Source organism: Gobius niger, assembly GCF_951799975.1.
Source record: "Gobius niger genome assembly, chromosome: 12".
Classification (NCBI taxonomy): Eukaryota; Metazoa; Chordata; class Actinopteri; order Gobiiformes; family Gobiidae; genus Gobius; species Gobius niger.
In genome coordinates this window covers 23,429,182-23,447,082 of record NC_136863.1, presented here as the reverse complement: position 1 = coordinate 23,447,082, position 17,901 = coordinate 23,429,182, and the positions used below count along the sequence as shown (strand labels likewise).

At 43.0% G+C, this 17,901-nt stretch overlaps 2 protein-coding genes across 2 annotated transcripts in view; one reads left to right on the top strand and one right to left on the bottom strand.

Annotated features, from left to right (window-relative positions):
* The window catches only part of pclaf (PCNA clamp associated factor), a 379,199-nt gene that overhangs the window by 275,263 nt on the left and 86,035 nt on the right, over window positions 1-17,901 (bottom strand). The gene's annotated exons all lie outside the window — the stretch shown is intronic.
* Window positions 96-11,109, top strand: LOC306971410 (bromodomain-containing protein 1-like). The gene is made up of 12 exons (XM_079567678.1): window positions 96-394; window positions 1,914-3,296; window positions 4,130-4,286; window positions 4,363-4,494; window positions 4,582-4,710; window positions 5,643-5,955; window positions 6,049-6,729; window positions 8,032-8,158; window positions 8,248-8,375; window positions 9,520-9,614; window positions 9,800-9,954; window positions 10,118-11,109. The coding sequence occupies exons 2-12, from the start codon at window positions 1,930-1,932 to the stop codon at window positions 10,290-10,292; spliced, it is 3,459 nt and encodes a 1,152-aa protein (XP_079423804.1). The 5' UTR covers window positions 96-394; window positions 1,914-1,929; the 3' UTR covers window positions 10,293-11,109.

The window sequence follows — 17,901 nt, the reverse complement described above, 5'->3', positions numbered from 1 at the left end:
ATAATGTGCTTCCAAAACAAACTCGCCATGCACTCGCCACACCGCTGCACACTTCCGGGTGTTCGGGCGTACGCGGTGACGTCGCGGCAGAACGCCTCGCAGCTGCATTGTTGTTGGGGGAAGAGAAGCTCGGGCTGCCGCTGAGGACTGCTACTTCAAACTACCGCTCTGCGCCTTTCTGCAAGTCAATATTCATCCCCAATACTGTATAACACACCAGGCCGAGATCCCAGCCCTGGATGACCGCCGGTTGCCGTTGGGATTTGTCCGGTTCAGCGACGCCGCGGCCGCATTTGCAGGAGCTGACTGAATGTGGAATTAACTGCTGCTGTGCTCTGCAGGCCGCGCCGCCATTGCTCCGGTTTTAAAAGGCAGAAATCCTAAAAATAAAAAGGTAAGAACTGTCCATTTTTTAGCACAGGGAAAACTCTTTGTTTTAATCATCATGTGTATGTTTCATTAAGGACAATCGTCTCTGCCTTAAGCTAACAACCAACTTTTTCAGTTGAGTCAGTTTCATGTTGTGCTGGTCGCCATATTTCCTCCTACAGTGAAGCTAAAGGCTAGCGGCAGCTAGATTTGTGGACGGAGTGTCCTAATGTGTTTTACGGACCACTAGAGAGGCCACTGCCCGATTAAAAACACCATCTGGTCCCTGTGCCGCATAGCCCTTACTTGGGGGATGATCGTGCGCTTTGAAGGCACGATTCTCGATTTATTTTAACATACAAGGTCGATGAAGACAACCCAACATTAGCACAGGGAGATCCTGTTCATTCAGAGCGAGGCTGACCGAGTTAAAGCTGGTGGTTGCCGCTGTAATTCAACAACAGCCCGCTGCCTCCGGCTAGGGGCGTATAAAGGCGCATTGTTGTTTTCAGCCCCGGGTCAATGTCTCTTTTATAAATGCAGTCAGTAACAGGAAAAAGAACGAGGCGGCAGTACTTGTCCTCTGTGCTTTAAAACTGACAGGTTTAAAGGTAACGCTGCAGACATCAACCACTTCTTTACGATTCCCGATTGACCAACGGACCGCTTATTCCAAGGTCGTTTACGTTTCCAAACCAGCCACTACCAACTGCGCTCTGTTTAAATTAAAAGCAATAAAACTAACATGTAAACAGTAGCATGTGCCACTGCCTCACTGCGATACATCACGCCACTTCATTCAGTGTAAATTCAAGGAGGAATCGTAATCTTCTTTTAAACAGCGCTTCTTGATGTCCAGACTGTTTTGGTTGAGCTGGGCCATTTTTACCACACGCCCTTTGACCCACTTCAGTGTCCGGACACTTCAGTTCAGTGGGCCAAACACTGGAGCAGGACTTCCTTTTAGCATGACATTGTTTGTTAAAGCATATAGTGCCATACACTGACGCCATGTCATACAGTCTCGTCCGTACTTCCTGCATAATACTTTTCTTGTGTCATTTCCCCTCTCGACTTCTTAAATCTGCCACTTCTCTTAAGCCGAGGGCACGTCAACTGTGTGTGGGGGTTGCTTAAGGAACTAGAGGCAAGGCACAAAATACCATACTCCCCCATTGAAGCAGTGCTTGTTGAGGCATAACAACGAATTGCATCCTGTATCAAATAGTAACCTTGACTTGCATGTTGATATTGTGGCCTTGCTTGCACCATAATACTGTAAATGTTATCTTGGAGTATGTTGTGGTTGAGTATAACTTTATTTTCTACAAGCTATGCTGACTCAGTAATTGATTGAATGTTATGTTGGTTGATATGCAAGTTAAATTCATGCTTAAAAAGCCTAAAATAGAACTTGCAGAAGCTTACAGTTAGGTGCTTGTCATTTAGTGTTTCACTGATGTGTTTTTTTGCAACACAAATATGTTCGAAGGTTGCATCTGTTATGTAAATATTGCTATAAACAATACTTTCTTCTGTGCAAGGTCCAAACGGTTCAAGATGCGGAAAAAGAATCGCAACCAGCGCACGTCGGTGCTGAAGCGCGAGCCGTCCCCCATCAAGCCCTCGCCCAATCGGGAGACGCTCACCTACGCCCAAGCCCAGCGCATGGTCGAGCTGGAGGTGGACGGTCGCGTTCACCGGATCAGTATCTACGACAAGCTGGACGTGATCTCCGACGACGACCCCACGGCGCAGGAGATCATGGAGTGCAACAGCAACAAGGAAAACCATGAGAAACCTCAGCAAGTCTTGGTGCGCTCGGTCCGCCTCAAAAACAACCAGCAGAAGAAGAACGCAGCGCTGATGGCTTCACAGGCTGCCACACACAGCAACAACAATGGTTTACTGGAGCCTAAGTTCAGGACAGTAGAGTATAACCTCCCCGTGGTGCCCAAGAGACCTCCAGCATATTATAAATTCACAGAACTGACTGAGGAGGAGCTCGACGAGGAGGTGGAGTATGACATGGACGAGGAGGACTACGCCTGGCTAGACCTTTTGAATGAGAAACGGAAAAGCGAAGGCATCAGTCAGGTGTCGCACAACCTGTTTGAGTTTCTCATGGACCGCTTTGAGAAGGAGTCCCACATGGCCACTCAGGGGCTGAGCGATCACCAGTCTCTGGTGGACGAAGATGCGGTTTGCTGCATTTGCATGGACGGAGACGGAGCCGATAGCAACGTCATCCTTTTCTGCGATTCGTGTAACATAGCAGTGCACCAGGAGTGCTATGGTGTGCCCTACATCCCTGAAGGACAGTGGTTGTGTCGCCATTGCCTCCAATGCCCGTCCCGTCCTGCCGAATGCGTCTTCTGTCCCAACCGAGGAGGCGCCCTGAAGAGGACAGACGACGACCGGTGGGGGCATGTAGCGTGTGCGATCTGGGTGCCAGAGGTTGGATTTTCAGATACAGTTTTTATTGAGCCTATCGATGGAGTGCGAAATATCCCGCCGGCGCGCTGGAGGCTTACCTGTTACCTGTGCAAAGAGAAAGGCGTCGGCGCTTGTATTCAATGTGACAAAATCAACTGTTACACTGCTTTCCATGTCAGCTGCGCACAGAAGGCAGGGTTGTCTATGAAAATAGAGCCCATGAAAGAAGTATCACCATCGGGGACTACCACTTTGTCTGTGAAGAAGACTGCTTATTGCTGCGCCCATACGCCGGATGGATGTGATAGGAGGCCTCTGAACATCTACGAGGAACAGCACAGGAAGAATGGCCTGTGTCAAAAGAGGAGTGAGAAGAGAGGGAAGGCCCGGTCGAAAGCGTGGCACAGGAAGAAGACCAAGAAAGTGGAGCCTGAGCCTGAAGCAGAACCAGAGATGCCAGCCAACAGCGGGCCGAGCATCACCGCTTCGAGGTAGGCAACAGAGCAAAATATTTACATTATTTTGGGGGGAAAACTATTAATGTGACCTTTTATGATATTAATTGTGATTGTGAATGTTATGTAAATATTAAGTATTTATTTCTGAAAGAAGTCTGAAATATGACCTTATAACACCAGAATCATAAGCTTTTCAGTGCATGTTTATAGAGTTCTAAATTACAGGCTGTGCAAGTTGGTATTAGTTTTAGTTCGTAAACAGTGCTAATGGAGACCGATTATTTAGACATGACTGATAAATTCAGCCTTTGCAGTTTACACAAGGTCAAACTAAGCTTAGCAGCCTTAAATGAGCCATTATAAACATTGAAACAAGTTTTTAGTACCACTTTTGACACATCATCTAAACCAGGGTTTCCCGAAGTGGGGGTCATGAGACACTGAGGTGGGAGTCGTGAGATGTTTTTAAGACGATATCTTTTCTCCTTCATAAAAATGAATTTGATGTATTTTTGATGTATTATTATTATTGTGCACCTGAATTTATTTTAAATACTAATAATATTTTACAGTGGGGGTCCTGAGTTGTTGGTCTGGTGATTTTGGGGGTCGCGGCCGGAAAAGTTTGGGAACACCGATTTAAACTACCAGCAAAAGATTTGCACTGAAATATTTACTGACTGTCCTTTTTAACTGCAAAGCACTTCTTCTATTGCTATAGTTTTCACCTGGGATCACAGGATTCAGTTTTATTGTAGTATTCATCAGCCATAAATATTCTGAACTTATTTAGTGAAATTGTCAAAGTAAGCGTACTATTTAAGATATCTGTAATGGTTAATATTCTGAAGCATTTGTCTTTGCAGTTTGGACACCATCCTGAACCAGGTGTCGGTGCAGAGGAAGCGGCCGTTTGTGGAGCGGGTTCTGAGTTACTGGGTGCTAAAACGACAGTCGAGAAACAATGTGCCTCTGATCCGGCGGCTGCAGGCCAACCCTCAGCCTCCCAAATCCAAGCAGACGGTTTGTGATTTTACAATGCTGTTTACATAGGCCTCTAGCAAAAGTGGCTGAGGATAAGTTTTTTTCTCCATTGTAGGACCATCGCGTGGAGGCTAACAAAGCCCTTAAAGAGCAGCTAAAAGAATGGCACCGCCTTCGCCATGACCTCGAAAGAGCTAGGTTATTATTAGAGCTCATCAGGAAGAGGGAGAAACTCAAGAGAGAAGAGGTACCGGAGCCATCTCAATCTACTTTTGCCAAATGTCTAATTTTAGAAACAAAACTTGTATTAAGAAGGCGTCCTTGTTTGTTTCAGATGAGGTTGCAGCAGTCCGTTCTGGAGATGCAGTTGACTCCGTTCAGTATTCTGCTGAGAGCAGTTCTCCAGCAGCTCCAGGAAAAGGACAACTACAATATTTTCGCTCAGCCTGTCAACGTCATGGAGGTACTGCCCTTTTATTATAGTGGACTATTTTAAATGTATTATACACGGAACTATTTAAAATGTATTACACACTGGACTATTTTAATTCATTTTTGGCTTAAAGGACTTACATAATGCATTAAATCAAGCGCAGAGGAATCATTTTAGACACCATAGCCATGGTATTTTGTGTTTGCTTTAAGTAAATGTATATGTATGAAAAGCAGATCAGAGTAACGGCCCTTTATCTTCTGAGCACATAAAAGACCCAGACTCTGATGGCAAAGAAGCAGTTAAAAGTAGTTTTAAAACAGGCTAAAAACATAGTGGGCACAATGGGATTTGGCCTCCTGAAGGAGACATACTGAAAATGCATAAATGTAGCAAAACGCAACGTTGTGCCTTTGTTTGTTTGCTTGTTTATCAGAAAAGGTTTACATGAATCACTTAAACAGACACAGCAAAAATAATGCTTTAAAAAAATGAATCAATTTTCCGAGTAATTTCAAGTTTAAGGAATTTCTTCTAGTCACGCCAGTAAAGCAAGTCCTCGAGCAGGTCACATTTCAGGCGGGGGTGATTAGCTTTGAACACGCCTTTCCACACAAACCTCGACTCAATGTAAGCTCAGACTTGTGTTATGGTTTTGTGAACGTGGTTCACACTCACTGACCCCTGCTTTTAAGGGTGTTGCCAGTTACTTAGAAATGAAAAAAGTTTAGAACAAGGGATGGAAAATCAGCCCATGGCTAAATTCCGGTGCTCATGTGCCCCTTGTGGTCCGCACACCCCTTCTTCGGAAGCACTGGATTATATCACTGCAGTAACACCACCCCCTTTTAGAGACGACTCAGAGTTTCTATTAATACCATTGTCTGAAACATACTACATTGTGTTTTTCTCTTTGCATACAGCCTGTGTGTGTGTGTTAAATTCCTGTCTTGTCCTTCCAGGTTACGGATTACATGGATGTTATTACGAACCCTATGGACTTCTCCACGATGAGAAAGCGCATTGACGATCACTGCTACAGAAACCTGGACGAGTTTGAGTCCGACTTCAACCTCATCATTGCCAACTGTCTGACCTACAACGCCAAGGACAACTTCTTTTACAAAGCGGGCCTTCGGATGCAGGACCACGGAGGGGCCATCCTGAGAAGAGCGCAGAGAGAGGTGGAGCGCATCGGCTTTGACTTCCCGAGTGGGATCCACCTGCCAGAGGCTCCTAAGCAGGAGGAGACGACCCCTTTTACGTGGGAGGAGGGTATGTACACTTCTGTTTCTATCAAATTAACGTTAGCCGTCAGCCATCCGGTGAAGTATTTACAGTGTCTGTCTTTCTGTTGTTCTTGTTCAGTGGACAAGCTGTTGACCCCCGCCTATCGCCAGCGCACCCCTCTGGAGCAGCAGCTAAAAGAGCTTTTGCAGAAACTGGACCTCAGTCGAACCATGAAGCAGAGCCCGTCCCGCAGCAAACGGCTCAAGTTACTGAAGAAGACCATCACGGAGGTCCGCAGCGTCATTGGCCTCAAGAAGCCCCACCCCCAGCCTGACCCTGCATCCCACGACCCCGCCCCAACACCGGCTGAGCTCAAACCACTACCCGACCTCCCCACTGCAGCGCAAGAGTTCCAGCCACTGCCTGCGCCGCCTTCTCCACCCACAGACACTCCCCTCAGCTCCGCCCCCGCTGTCACCCTCACTGAACCAGATGTAGACGGGACGCCCATGGAGCTGGACGCATCTACCTCACCGCCGCGGGACACGCCCAACGGACACCTCCCCGACGAGCTGCTGCCGGATCTGCAGCCCGACCTCTCACCCCGTGGGAACAGACGGACTAACATCCTGTTCAGAAAGTCCAAAAGTGTCAGTCCCCATAAGCCCAGCCCAGCAGAGGAGTCCGGTGCGCCACTGGCCAAGACCTTCCTCTCTGTGGTGATACCTCGTCTCGAGACGCTGCTGTTACCCAAGAAACGAACCCGCAGCAGCAGTGTCGACGCACATGACGAGGTGCCCCGGAAACGTGCCAGTGCAGGTACAAGGACTATTAATCCAGGGCTTTGCCCAATATATCGTATCAACAGCATATTGTTAGGGAGTACGTGACTATACGCGTATCGTTTTAAGGCACTTGCATCGTGATACGCAAATCTGTTTGTCTAAACATCGTCTTTTACAGGAACGTATCACAACATGCACTCTAACTACTCTAATAAAAAGGCTTAAATGGCACGCTGAGCTTATTCAGCATAATATTAACCTCCATGTGCACCTATCTTGTTTTCTTTCTTTCTAATTTGGAATATATCTTGTATTATGGCCACTTGAATCGCAATACGTATCGTATCATGAAGTTGTTGGCAATACCCAGTAGGGCAGGGCGATATGGCCTAAAATCTATATCACGATATAAAAACAGAATATCACGATAAGGATATAATTGACAATGGACATTTGACATCAAAATCCCGGCCTTACACCGATTGGAAAGATTAATTCAAAGATATTTTATTCTCTCTTTTTTTTTTCCGCATTCATTTTACTTTCTAAGCACCTGTCTCTGTGTTCTACAGTCAGTCTTTATGCTGCTCTGAAGGAGCTGAGCGTAACATAAATTATATCATGTCCACAGCGATATCAAAAACTACAACAATATCAAAAAACTATATCGCGATATCGATATGCGATACGATATGGCCCACCCAGCCCTAGAGTAATCATAATGCATCACTACATTTGCCCACAGCTATTGTAAACAGTAACATGTATTAACTAGGGCTGGGACTTTTTTCGATTAATTAATTACATAAGGTTTAGTGCGATTAAAAAGATTACTCGAAATTAATCGCACTTAACTTTCAACACTTCAGTTTCTTTTTTTTCTTGCAGACGTTACTTAGGCACAAACGACACGTGAAGCCAAAAACAATTTGACTGTCAATGTTGTTTTATTCACACAGTTAAGCACCGACATAAACCTATTTAAAAAGATCATTGTTTGAAATGTTCACACATGCCTCATATCTGCACTTCAGATAAGTTCAAAAGCCGGAAAATACAAAGAAGCATCTAAAATATAACTCTAAAAAAAAAAAAAATGATGCTTTAATGCGATTAATTAATTGCAAAGGCCATAATTAACTCGATTAAATTTTTTTAGTATTAACTAGTATTAACATTAAGACATCACAAGTGAAAGATGAGTATAGTGGGAGTAATTGTGATTCATCATGTGTTTGTGCAAGCTTCATAGTTAAATATGACTTATGTTAATACACAGTTGGTTTATTCCTCTCCACCTGTGTACACAAAAGGTTTCAAATGTTTCCTGTTTCAGGGCTTACAAACGGTTTTGTGATGGAGGAGGAGGATGAGACCTCGCTGCCCTCTCGGCCGCTAGAGCCGCGGCGACGCTGTGCCTCAGAGTCCAGTCTTTCCTCAAGCGACGTCCTCTGCGGCACCAGGTCTGAACAACAGCACCTGCCATGCATCATTCTACATTTCTTATTCATCATTTTAAAATGAATTCCTCCAATTATTTCTTGAATTTCAGCACCACCTCAGTGTCTAAAAGTGGGAAGGGTCGGCCGGCAGCTCGGAGAAGCACTGTGGATGATAAAAGTTCAGTTATAAGCTGTGTGGAAAATGGAGAGTTCACCAACTCTGCAAAAGTGTCCACAGGTAAAACATGCAGCACCTGAACCAGGGTCAGCCCAGTTTAAGTGCATGAATCAGCATGGCACGCTTTCACCAACCCTCTGCAAAAAGCCCCAAACTAACACCGTATGTACTGTATGTGCACACGTCCCGTTCCCCAATGACACCTAAAGCTGTGAAACAGGAGCATCATTAAAACATATTTATCAATATATAAACTCTAACATAATGTAATAGTTGCTACATAAACACTGCAGGCTCTGTGTGGCTGACTTTGCAGAACCATAAATAAACCTGTCCGGAACAGTGTTTATCCAATTCTAAAGGCGCCTTTTGTTTCAATGGTTTTATGACTTCATGACAGCTCTAGGCGTTCTGTTGTTTCTGTATGTCTATTTTTGTGCATATGTTTTTGTAAACAAATTGACATTTTTACTTTGAAAGTTTTTTTACAGAATATATGCGTCTGGACAATCAGACAATCTCAACTAAATAAGCCCAATGACAATCAACATGTAAAAATGTTACAAAGAGCCAAATATTTAACTGTGTGTTTGTTCTGTCTGTTGCTATTACGTGATTAACCGACTAAAGTTGCGTTTCCATAAGTTAATTAAAGAAGCATTTTGAAAAATCTCATGAAATTCCTTGTAATAAAAAGTACAATTTGCACAGTTTGAGAGTCTGTGATCATATTGTGTAATAGAGATGATGAATTCAACTGCAGCCCGCCTTTTTGCTTCTTCTGTAAAAACTGTTCTGTGAGGCACCAATGTGTCATCTCAGCCGTTAAACCTCTGAACCACTTGTCTTTTGCATCCTTATGCTCCTAATGCTTTCACAATGGGACAGTATTTAACAATGACATCAGTGAGGCCAAATGAATCGCATTGAAACAGTTCTAAAGCTCGTCATTAAAGCTACACTATTACCAATACACAGCATATTTTACCCAGTGCAATACTGCTCACTGACATTACACTGATTGTACCTAACCTTTGAAATATCATTAAAAACTCCGCTGTCGGAAGTTTATTTTTTGAAATCTATTACAACAGCTTCCAATTTTTTCATAGATGTAAAACTGTAGTTTATGGAAACTCAACTTGGCAGTGTGGCTTTCCCTGTTGTGCGTCTTGTGTTTAACCTGCTGTTGTTGTCCCTGTAGCTGTGTGGAAGCCTTCAGACTCCGCTGCATTTGCGCTGGAGCCTCTTAAACTAGTTTGGGCTAAGTGTAGTGGATATCCATCCTTCCCTGCGCTGGTGAGTGGTCGGTCCCGGTCTGCCTCGTCTTGTGGTAGTGCCTCCGGCGGAGCTTCAGCTGCTTCTGCTGCATGAGGAGCCAGTGCATGCCTGTGTCTCTGTGCAGCCGCTGGGAGCTTGTGCCCCGTCGCCATGGAGACGCCAGTGTTCCCGTACCGTAATGGCTGTGTTTGTGTGCACCCCAGATCATGGAGCCGCGGGTGCAGAGGACGGGCTGTCGGTTCCCCGGGCTGAACCTCCCCCGGCCGCCGCGGGACGTGCTCAGACTCGGAGAGCGGATGCAGTTCAAGTCCGAAGAGAAACTATTCCTCGTCCACTTCTTCGACAGCAGACGCAGCTGGTGAGTTACTGCCTTTGTATTTACACGTACAAATGCTGCAAAGATGACATCTTGTGGCTAAAATCATCTTAGCTTCCAATTTGTGCTGATAAGCTACTGTTAATTCCTCCAGTCTGGCCATACTGGACAAATGTGTAACTATAGCCGTCTCCTCTGTCATCAGGCAATGGCTTCCTAGATCCAAGATGGCGCCCTTCGGGATCCACCCGTCGCTGGACCGCCTGAAGCTGGTGGAGTCGTGCTCCGCGTTCCACAGAAAGGCCGTGCGGCTCGCCTTCGACCGGGCCATGGACCACTTGAGTCGTGTGTGTGGCAATCCGAAACCGAGCAACAAATAAACCAGCTCTCACAGACTGAAACCTCCCTCCCCGAAATATCCACACCTTTAATTCCATTGTTTTTATTCAATCATTTTACCCTTGTGCTTTCTTTTGTTTTGTTTTTTCTTTACGCAAACGCCGCCGACACGCACAAAACTCGCCTGTCATGTTTACCATGTACCTGTCAACTGGAGCTGGGTTGCTTTTATTATCTTCTTTTTTCTTCTTCTTCTTCCCCTTTTCATGGTTTTACTCGTGTCACATCTTTTTTTTTTTTCTTCCCCCAAACACTGTAGCTTATCGACCCCTTGTCCCAAGAGCTATGCAACGACTCGGTTAGCGGGTGAAAGTTAAAACCGTTTAAAAAAAAAATCCAACCGGGCTGTGAGTGACTGAAATCTGTTGAATGTGTCGGGGTGTGGGGGGGGGTGACCTCTGACCTCTTCTTAAACGTGCTGCAAAGACTGCTGCAACAATCCCACTGCCATTTCCACATCCCATTTAGTCCAAGCAGCAGCGTCCTGTACATATTATAGGCCTGACACTAATTTATTCTTCCTTAGTTTGTTTTCTTCTACTCTTTGTTTTTTTTTTGGTAGTTCATCGTATAGATGTATTTATACAACGAACGGGAGGCGTGGCTGCTTACTAGGGCTGGGATGATCCGCTTTTGTCACGATAAATATGTATCACGATACATCGAGGCGATTCGATGTTAGGGCTGCTCTACATGAAAGAAATTGTGTGATATTCAATAACTGTTGAATATCGCGTTGACTGTTTTCTATTTTTTTTACTAAACCATTTTATCACTGTACCTTCCATTTTTTCCATCAACTTTTAGGTGAATTGAAAAAAAATCATGTCTATGGTTTTTAAGTTACCGTGCATTTTTGTTACAGACGATATGTTTATTGTATCACCTAGAATTGCGATATGTTGTTTTATATATTAAGTAATGCAATACTTAACCCTGACTAAAACACAAGGTGCATTTTCAAAAAGTCTTATTCTGGCATATTTTGAAAAATGCCGCTATGGTAGAGCTCTCGACCACTTTTGTCTCTTCTAAAATAAAAAGCAGTGGAGCTCTTCCGCCTCATCAACAACAATACTCGTGTCATGACGAAGTTTCACGGATTATCCCGGCCCTATTGCTTAAGTTGGTGCTATCTCTGCGGAGAGACAAAAACTAAAGCCTCGATTATACCAGGCCTTACGGTACGGTTCAGTCCGGTTTAAATCAAATTATTAAAAAAAAAAGAAGTCCTCAAATGGTCTGGGGGTTTTTCACTGTGAGCGACAGAGTCCGATTCATGTTTGTGTCGTCATCGTCCTTTTTTTAAGTAAATCATAAAAGTAATGAGTTTTTTTTGTTGTTGTGGATGTGTCGACTCAACTTATGCGCTGTATGGACCCTTTGCTGCAATAAATTGTACATAGACGGTTAAGTGACTTAAAAGTGTGTGGACATTAGGGTTTTGTGAGATCAACTTACTCCACTCCTGAGCTACGTGTAAATGTTATATAGAGGTATATTTGAGAAAGAAGCATTTCATGTCTATTGTTGCATATGACTGTTAATTTAAAAGAAAAAAAAAAAAGATGAGCCTTAAAAAATGATGCCATTTTACGTGGGTTACCTATTATAACTATATTGTATTTTTCTAGTAAATTGATGTTTTTTTTGTTTTTTTGTTGAGCAAGCGGCAGTGTTCAGCTCCATTACTGTCCTGTCTCTGATTCCGTACCGCAGGCTTTGTAAGGGGTGCCATAGTGTTGAGGACACCTGCCTCGTTCTGTTTTCACAACAGAGATGCTAACATTGTACCAAACTGAACCGTACCGTAGCATTTGGTTAAACCTTGGCCTAAACTAACCTGCATACTGTTTTTTATCCACCTCTTTTTTACCGTTTTGTAACTTATTGGCTAAAAGTTCTCTCTTTGGCATTAATTTTGTTTTGTTTTTTGGTGTGAACGCATAATTCTTTTTTTTTTTTTACTGAATGTTTTTACGATGACATCACTCATGCATTCATTTATTCTTCTGTTTGTTTTTTTTGTTTGTACATATTTATATAAAGTCTATATAGAAGTTTCTAAAATGCCTGAAGTGCATAATTCATTCGAAACCAAAAAAAATCTGCTGCCCACAAGTTTTCCACTAATGTGTGTTTTTATTTTACTTTTCTAAGTGTTCAGCCTTTTTTTTGTGAGTGTTTAGCGTGCTGTGATGAGTTCAAGTGTCTTCTGTTAAAAAATATCTTTTTTTTTTTCTTTTTTTTTTTTTACTTCTCACAAACGACGGATAGGAGCTCGTGCCTGAACTAATTTATTGTAAAACAGAAATCGTTTATGCATCACTTTATAGTATTGTAAAAGGAAAAGTAACTACGGGCACAGACTGCAGGGGGCGCTCTTGTCGGGGCTGCTCACTGTCTTCCCTCCATTGTTTTTTGTGATTTTATTTGATTTTTTTTTACCTTTTTTTTTTCATATGGATAGCATTAATCTGAGCGGTGCGGTGGTAGTGTTTGGTGTTTCTTTGATGGGATAGTGTCTGAATGACATCGTGTGTAAATACATTTGGTACTTTAGCTGATTCTCTGGGAAAAAGACCACAGTATAGCCAACAGACGCTGGGATTTTTATACTAAAACACTGAGAAATTAAACTATGTTATTGAATCACCAACGCTTGTAATGTTTTTTGTTTTGTTTTTTTAGCTCCCCATAAACCTGAACATGTGTGTGATATTGAGTTTGTTAGCCTATGTTTTCATTAAGTGTCCCACACGTGGGCACTCATTTTACAATTTAACACTTTAATTTTAAGTACAATTAATGTATTCTTTAATAATGCCTCACATTGGTTTCAGGTTTTGACATGGTTTGCCCAGTTCAGACATTTGTCCATATATTTACTGATTAGGTCATACACGAACCAGTCACCACTAAGAGGTGGTTTATTAAATATGCAAATTAGGAATCATTATTGGTGTTGGCCACTAGAGGGAGCTATGTTTCCACTGTAAAAGTATCATTTCAAAATAAGGGTCCTATTTGCTGAAGCTCATTTCAATTTTATACATTGTCCAAATATAGATCATCTACTAGCAGTCTGAAGCTGGTGTCAGTGTTTTAACCAAGGGGTTTCTGCAACACTCATCCTTTGAAGAGCTTTTAACAGTTCGAAACGGCAATAAAATGAAATGTAGGCTATAATACAATAACAGCTGTAGGCCTGTAGTAGCTGCAGTAATATGTCAAAAGGCAAAATAACAAATTATAGCCTAACATACTTACTTCCGCACCTTAATATTTACTTTATTTACTTTATTTACACACATTCACTCGTCACTCCCATCCATCGCAACCAGTCAGGTTCACGAGTTTGAAAATAACAGCACCCACTCTCACAAACACTGATATTACAAAAGGGTCACTGATGAATCATTTAATTAGCTGCATTTAAACCTATATTAAAAATAAGTGTCCCACATTGTATAAAGCAAAAAGACTTTACTATATAGGCCTACAATGTTGACCACAAACTTAGGTCTGTTTTTCCCTATAGATCTACTTCCACCCTCACAGTGTGGTTATACGGTCCAATTAAGGGCAGTATTTAGGGTGTCCTGATCTCAGCCACGCTCCCCCTGAATCTCAAGAGGTAACATGGCTTTGAAGTTTGGGGTAATTATTTATGGAGCTCATAATTAACCGTGTCCAGGTCATAAATAAACACAGCACACATCGCTACTGCTGCAGCTTCTGAGCACGTGACCTTTTTTTTTTCTTCTTTTGACCATCGTTGCCTTTGACTAAACGATTAGTCAACTAAATACAGATACAGCTGAAACTACGGACTCAGGTCCAGCTGCAGACCATGAGGTGAGGTTTATTTATTTATTACGCGTATGGGGTTATTTGTTTATGTGTATGGGGTTATTTACTCAGGAGTCGGGCCGCGGTGGCGCCTTTGCCTGTGAATAATATTATTGACACCTATTCCCATAAGTGCAGTTTCAGGTTAGGCCTGTAGGAGCTATCAAAGGCTTTTCATTTTGCTGTGTTTAGTTAATCCTAAACATTTGTTGAGAGGGTGGGAAGGAAGTGGAGGCAACCTCTTTTCTTTAATAGAGAACACACTTTATAAATTAAGTTTTATTTGTTTCAATTATATTCCTGAACCAAGAACAGGAACAGAACCCACATTTTAGCAGACTACCACCAGCCCTTCATGCATATTTTGTTCCCCGCAGGACGTCCCACTCATTGAGACCTGCTCTAGTCTGCGCACACATTCTGTTTTGGGGTAAAGGACTTTGGTGTCTCTGGGCAGCGCTGTAGGATTTGAGATTAATCTTGTGACAGTAAAAGAGCACAAAGTCTCATCTGAAGAGGATCACAGTTAATAAGCATCAACAGCTTCCTCCCTCTGTCCTCTGTCCTCTCCCTCTCCGGCCCCGGGACAGACACGCTGTTTTGGAGGTGAATCTGGGTAAAAGGACAGGGGACGAACAGCATGAAGGATGTTAGTGCTCATGGCTGTCTGGTTCATCACCAGGAAGCACCAATCGTGAGCCCTTTATCCTGGATAGGACAATAAATACCTGGAGTATGACCATCAATTAGGAATAGGGGCTTCTAGCAGCTCTTACACAGGAGGTGCAGGTCGTCAGAAAATGTGCTCAAAATGTATCTAACCTCAGCTTTTTTCTATGTTAATAAATAAGGACACAGGCGCGTGGGTTGTTGTTGTTGTTACTGTTGTTGTTGTTGTTGTTACCGTTGTTGTTGTTGTTGTTACCACTGTTGTTCTTGTTGTTACTGTTGTTGTTGTTGTTACCGTTGTTGTTGTTGTTGTTACCACTGTTGTTCTTGTTGTTACCGTTGTTGTTGTTGTTACCGTTGTTGTTGTTGTTGTTACCACTGTTGTTCTTGTTGTTACTGTTGTTGTTGTTGTTGTTACCGTTGTTGTTGTTGTTGTTACCACTGTTGTTCTTGTTGTTACCGTTGTTGTTGTTGTTACCACTGTTGTTCTTGTTGTTACTGTTGTTGTTGTTGTTACCGTGGTTGTTACCGTTGTCGTTACCGTTGTCGTTGTTGTTACCGTTGTCGTTGTTGTTACCGTTGTTGTTACCGTTGTCTTTCTTGTTGTTACCATTGTTGTTAGCGTTGTCGTTCTTGTTGTTACCGTTGTCGTTTTTGTTGTTACCGTTATTGTTGTTGTTGTTACCATTGTTACCGTTGTTGTTACCGTTGTTGTTCTTGTTGTTACCATTGTTACCGTTGTTGTTACCATTGTTACCGTTGTTGTTGTTGTTACCATTGTTACCGTTGTTGTTGTTACCGTTGTTGTGGTTGTTGTTGTTACCGTTGTCGTTGTTGTTGTTACCGTTGTTGTTCTTGTTGTTATCGTTATTGTTGTTGTTGTTACCATTGTTGTTCTTGTTGTTGTTCTTGCTGTTACCGTTGTTTTTGTTACCAAGACAAGGAAGTGCAAGAAGCTAGAGAACAAGCACTCTGGGTTTATATAGTAAAAACTAGCTCCCCAGCACATGGACCAAGACCAACCCGACTAAAACACAAAAACCTGGATCAGAATAAAAATGAAACTGAAATATTTATGAAGGAATATAACATTTAAAGCCCAGCGTACCATTTCAACCAGTACATGTGCCGTGTAGAGAAAAGGACTTCACATAGCCCGCTTATTTCAAACTATTCATATCTATAGCAGGTAGCGACAATCTCCGAGCTGTATCCTCTTTTTTTTTATCAGAGGAGAAGTGATGGTTTCTTTCCAACACATAAATGCTTTCGTAACCCGCACCCCCTGAACTGCTTTTATCCCGGGACAGTGAGGTCAAGGGGCATCTGATGGAGGGTTTCAGTCCATCACCTCTGTATTATCAGCGGCCAAACCCTGAGAGATCAGGGCAGGCGGCAGAGCAAGACAAATCTATTAGAGCCATGAGAGGGGACTGCTAAATGTCAGTGGATTTGGAGTGGAGCTGTCCGTCTTTGCAGGGGCTGTATCACGGTCAATCTGTAACTGATACTTCTTTTATTATTGAAATGAAGTTACTGAGGACATGTTGTTGCTCTTTATCTTTCCCATTGGGACATTTGAGTTGCTTCTGCTGGGGGGGAAAGGCATTAATTGTTTGGAAAATTCTAGAGTCTCTTTTTAGGCTCTCTTTGGGTGACTGTTGGATATTCTCAAAGTCAACTCATAATCCCAAACCACATCAGTGCATGACCTTATTCAGGGAGCGGCCATTATTTCAACCCCTGCACCCCTTTAAAGGCCCTATATCATGCAAAATCGACTTTTTGGAGCTTTAAGCCATGTTGTAATGCTATTTCCGTATTTCCGTTTTTTGGCTTCATACACGCAGTTCTCAGCAATCCTCCTGAATCCTGCTCTCTGAGCAGCTGCTCCGCCCTCTGCTGGAAAACCACTGAGTTGTGACACTCTGACGTTTTTTACGTCATAGTGTCAAACAGGAAGAGCACAACTTCTGTAATGTAATGCCTTACGGACTGATTTGAATAGATAAAACAAAAAAAAAGAAACGTTTCCAGCTCAGGGCTGAAAACAAACGCACCCCTGAGCGTCTGAACAGATGTCATGTTTGCACTGAAGGTTGTGAAGATGGAGCTCTTTCTAAACTATTCTGGACACGCCTGTTCTTTATTATTACTTAACGATAATGCCACGGAGAAAATCGCGTTTGGCTACGAGAGGTGCAGGACTTTTTTCAACCTTCCTAAAGAAGAGGCCACTCGCCAGAAGTTGGTATTTCTTTCCGGGATTCAGCGACTATCACCAACATAGTGTTTTTCTGTGACTGTCTCTCGATGAATGTTTGGTGAATCTTCTCAAAGTGGATTAACTTTTATTACCAACGCGAGTCCCCAAAGTGATGAAGAGGCCAGGACAGAGCAGTGAGTCAAAACGCGTGTGAGAGTGTGTGTTTGTTAGCAATTTATGAAGCTGTGTTGCAGATGTCAACTCCTTATTACTGCATTGTAACTTCACTTATTGCTGTGATATTTATATTTATTTTATTGCTGATAATACATGGGCAGATCCGCTCGGAGAGAGGGGGCGGAGTTAACTGAATCGAAGCGTCTTGTCTTCAGGTTTGCAAAATACCCCCAGAAAATACTTATATTTCTCACAAAATATAGTTCTCCATAGCGGTAGAGGTACAATATATCATATAAATGCCTACACTTCACTTTGGGATGGCTAAAATAGCATGATACAGATCCTTTAAAACCCTTCCCTGTTTGCCATGTGTTCAGATGAGTCTTTCAAACTAAACTTTTAAGGCCCAATACCAAGCTCCATTAGCGCTTCTGTCTGCTGCTTTCACTCCTCTTCACTCAGAGACAGAAAACAAAAAACAACAACGTGGCTCACTCTTACCTCGGGCCAACACTCTTCTGAAACTTATCGACTTTTCTCATCCGCTCTGCAGCAGAAATCTCCCCCATCAGGCTCGCGCTGACATTTAAACAACTAAACGCTGTCGGACAATCACACGCCAGCGCTACCAAATCCCCCTCGTCTCTATTTTGACAGGGTTCATTTTCTCCCTGTCACCACGG

Bases quoted from the DNA above. Each gene is read 5' to 3' on its own strand.
- LOC306971410 (XM_079567678.1), top strand. From the start codon at position 1,930: ATGCGGAAAAAGAATCGCAACCAGCGCACGTCGGTGCTGAAGCGCGAG. The intron at 5,956-6,048 runs GTATGTACACTT...GTTCTTGTTCAG, and splicing joins CCCTTTTACGTGGGAGGAGG to TGGACAAGCTGTTGACCCCC. The intron at 6,730-8,031 runs GTACAAGGACTA...TTCCTGTTTCAG, and splicing joins CCGGAAACGTGCCAGTGCAG to GGCTTACAAACGGTTTTGTG.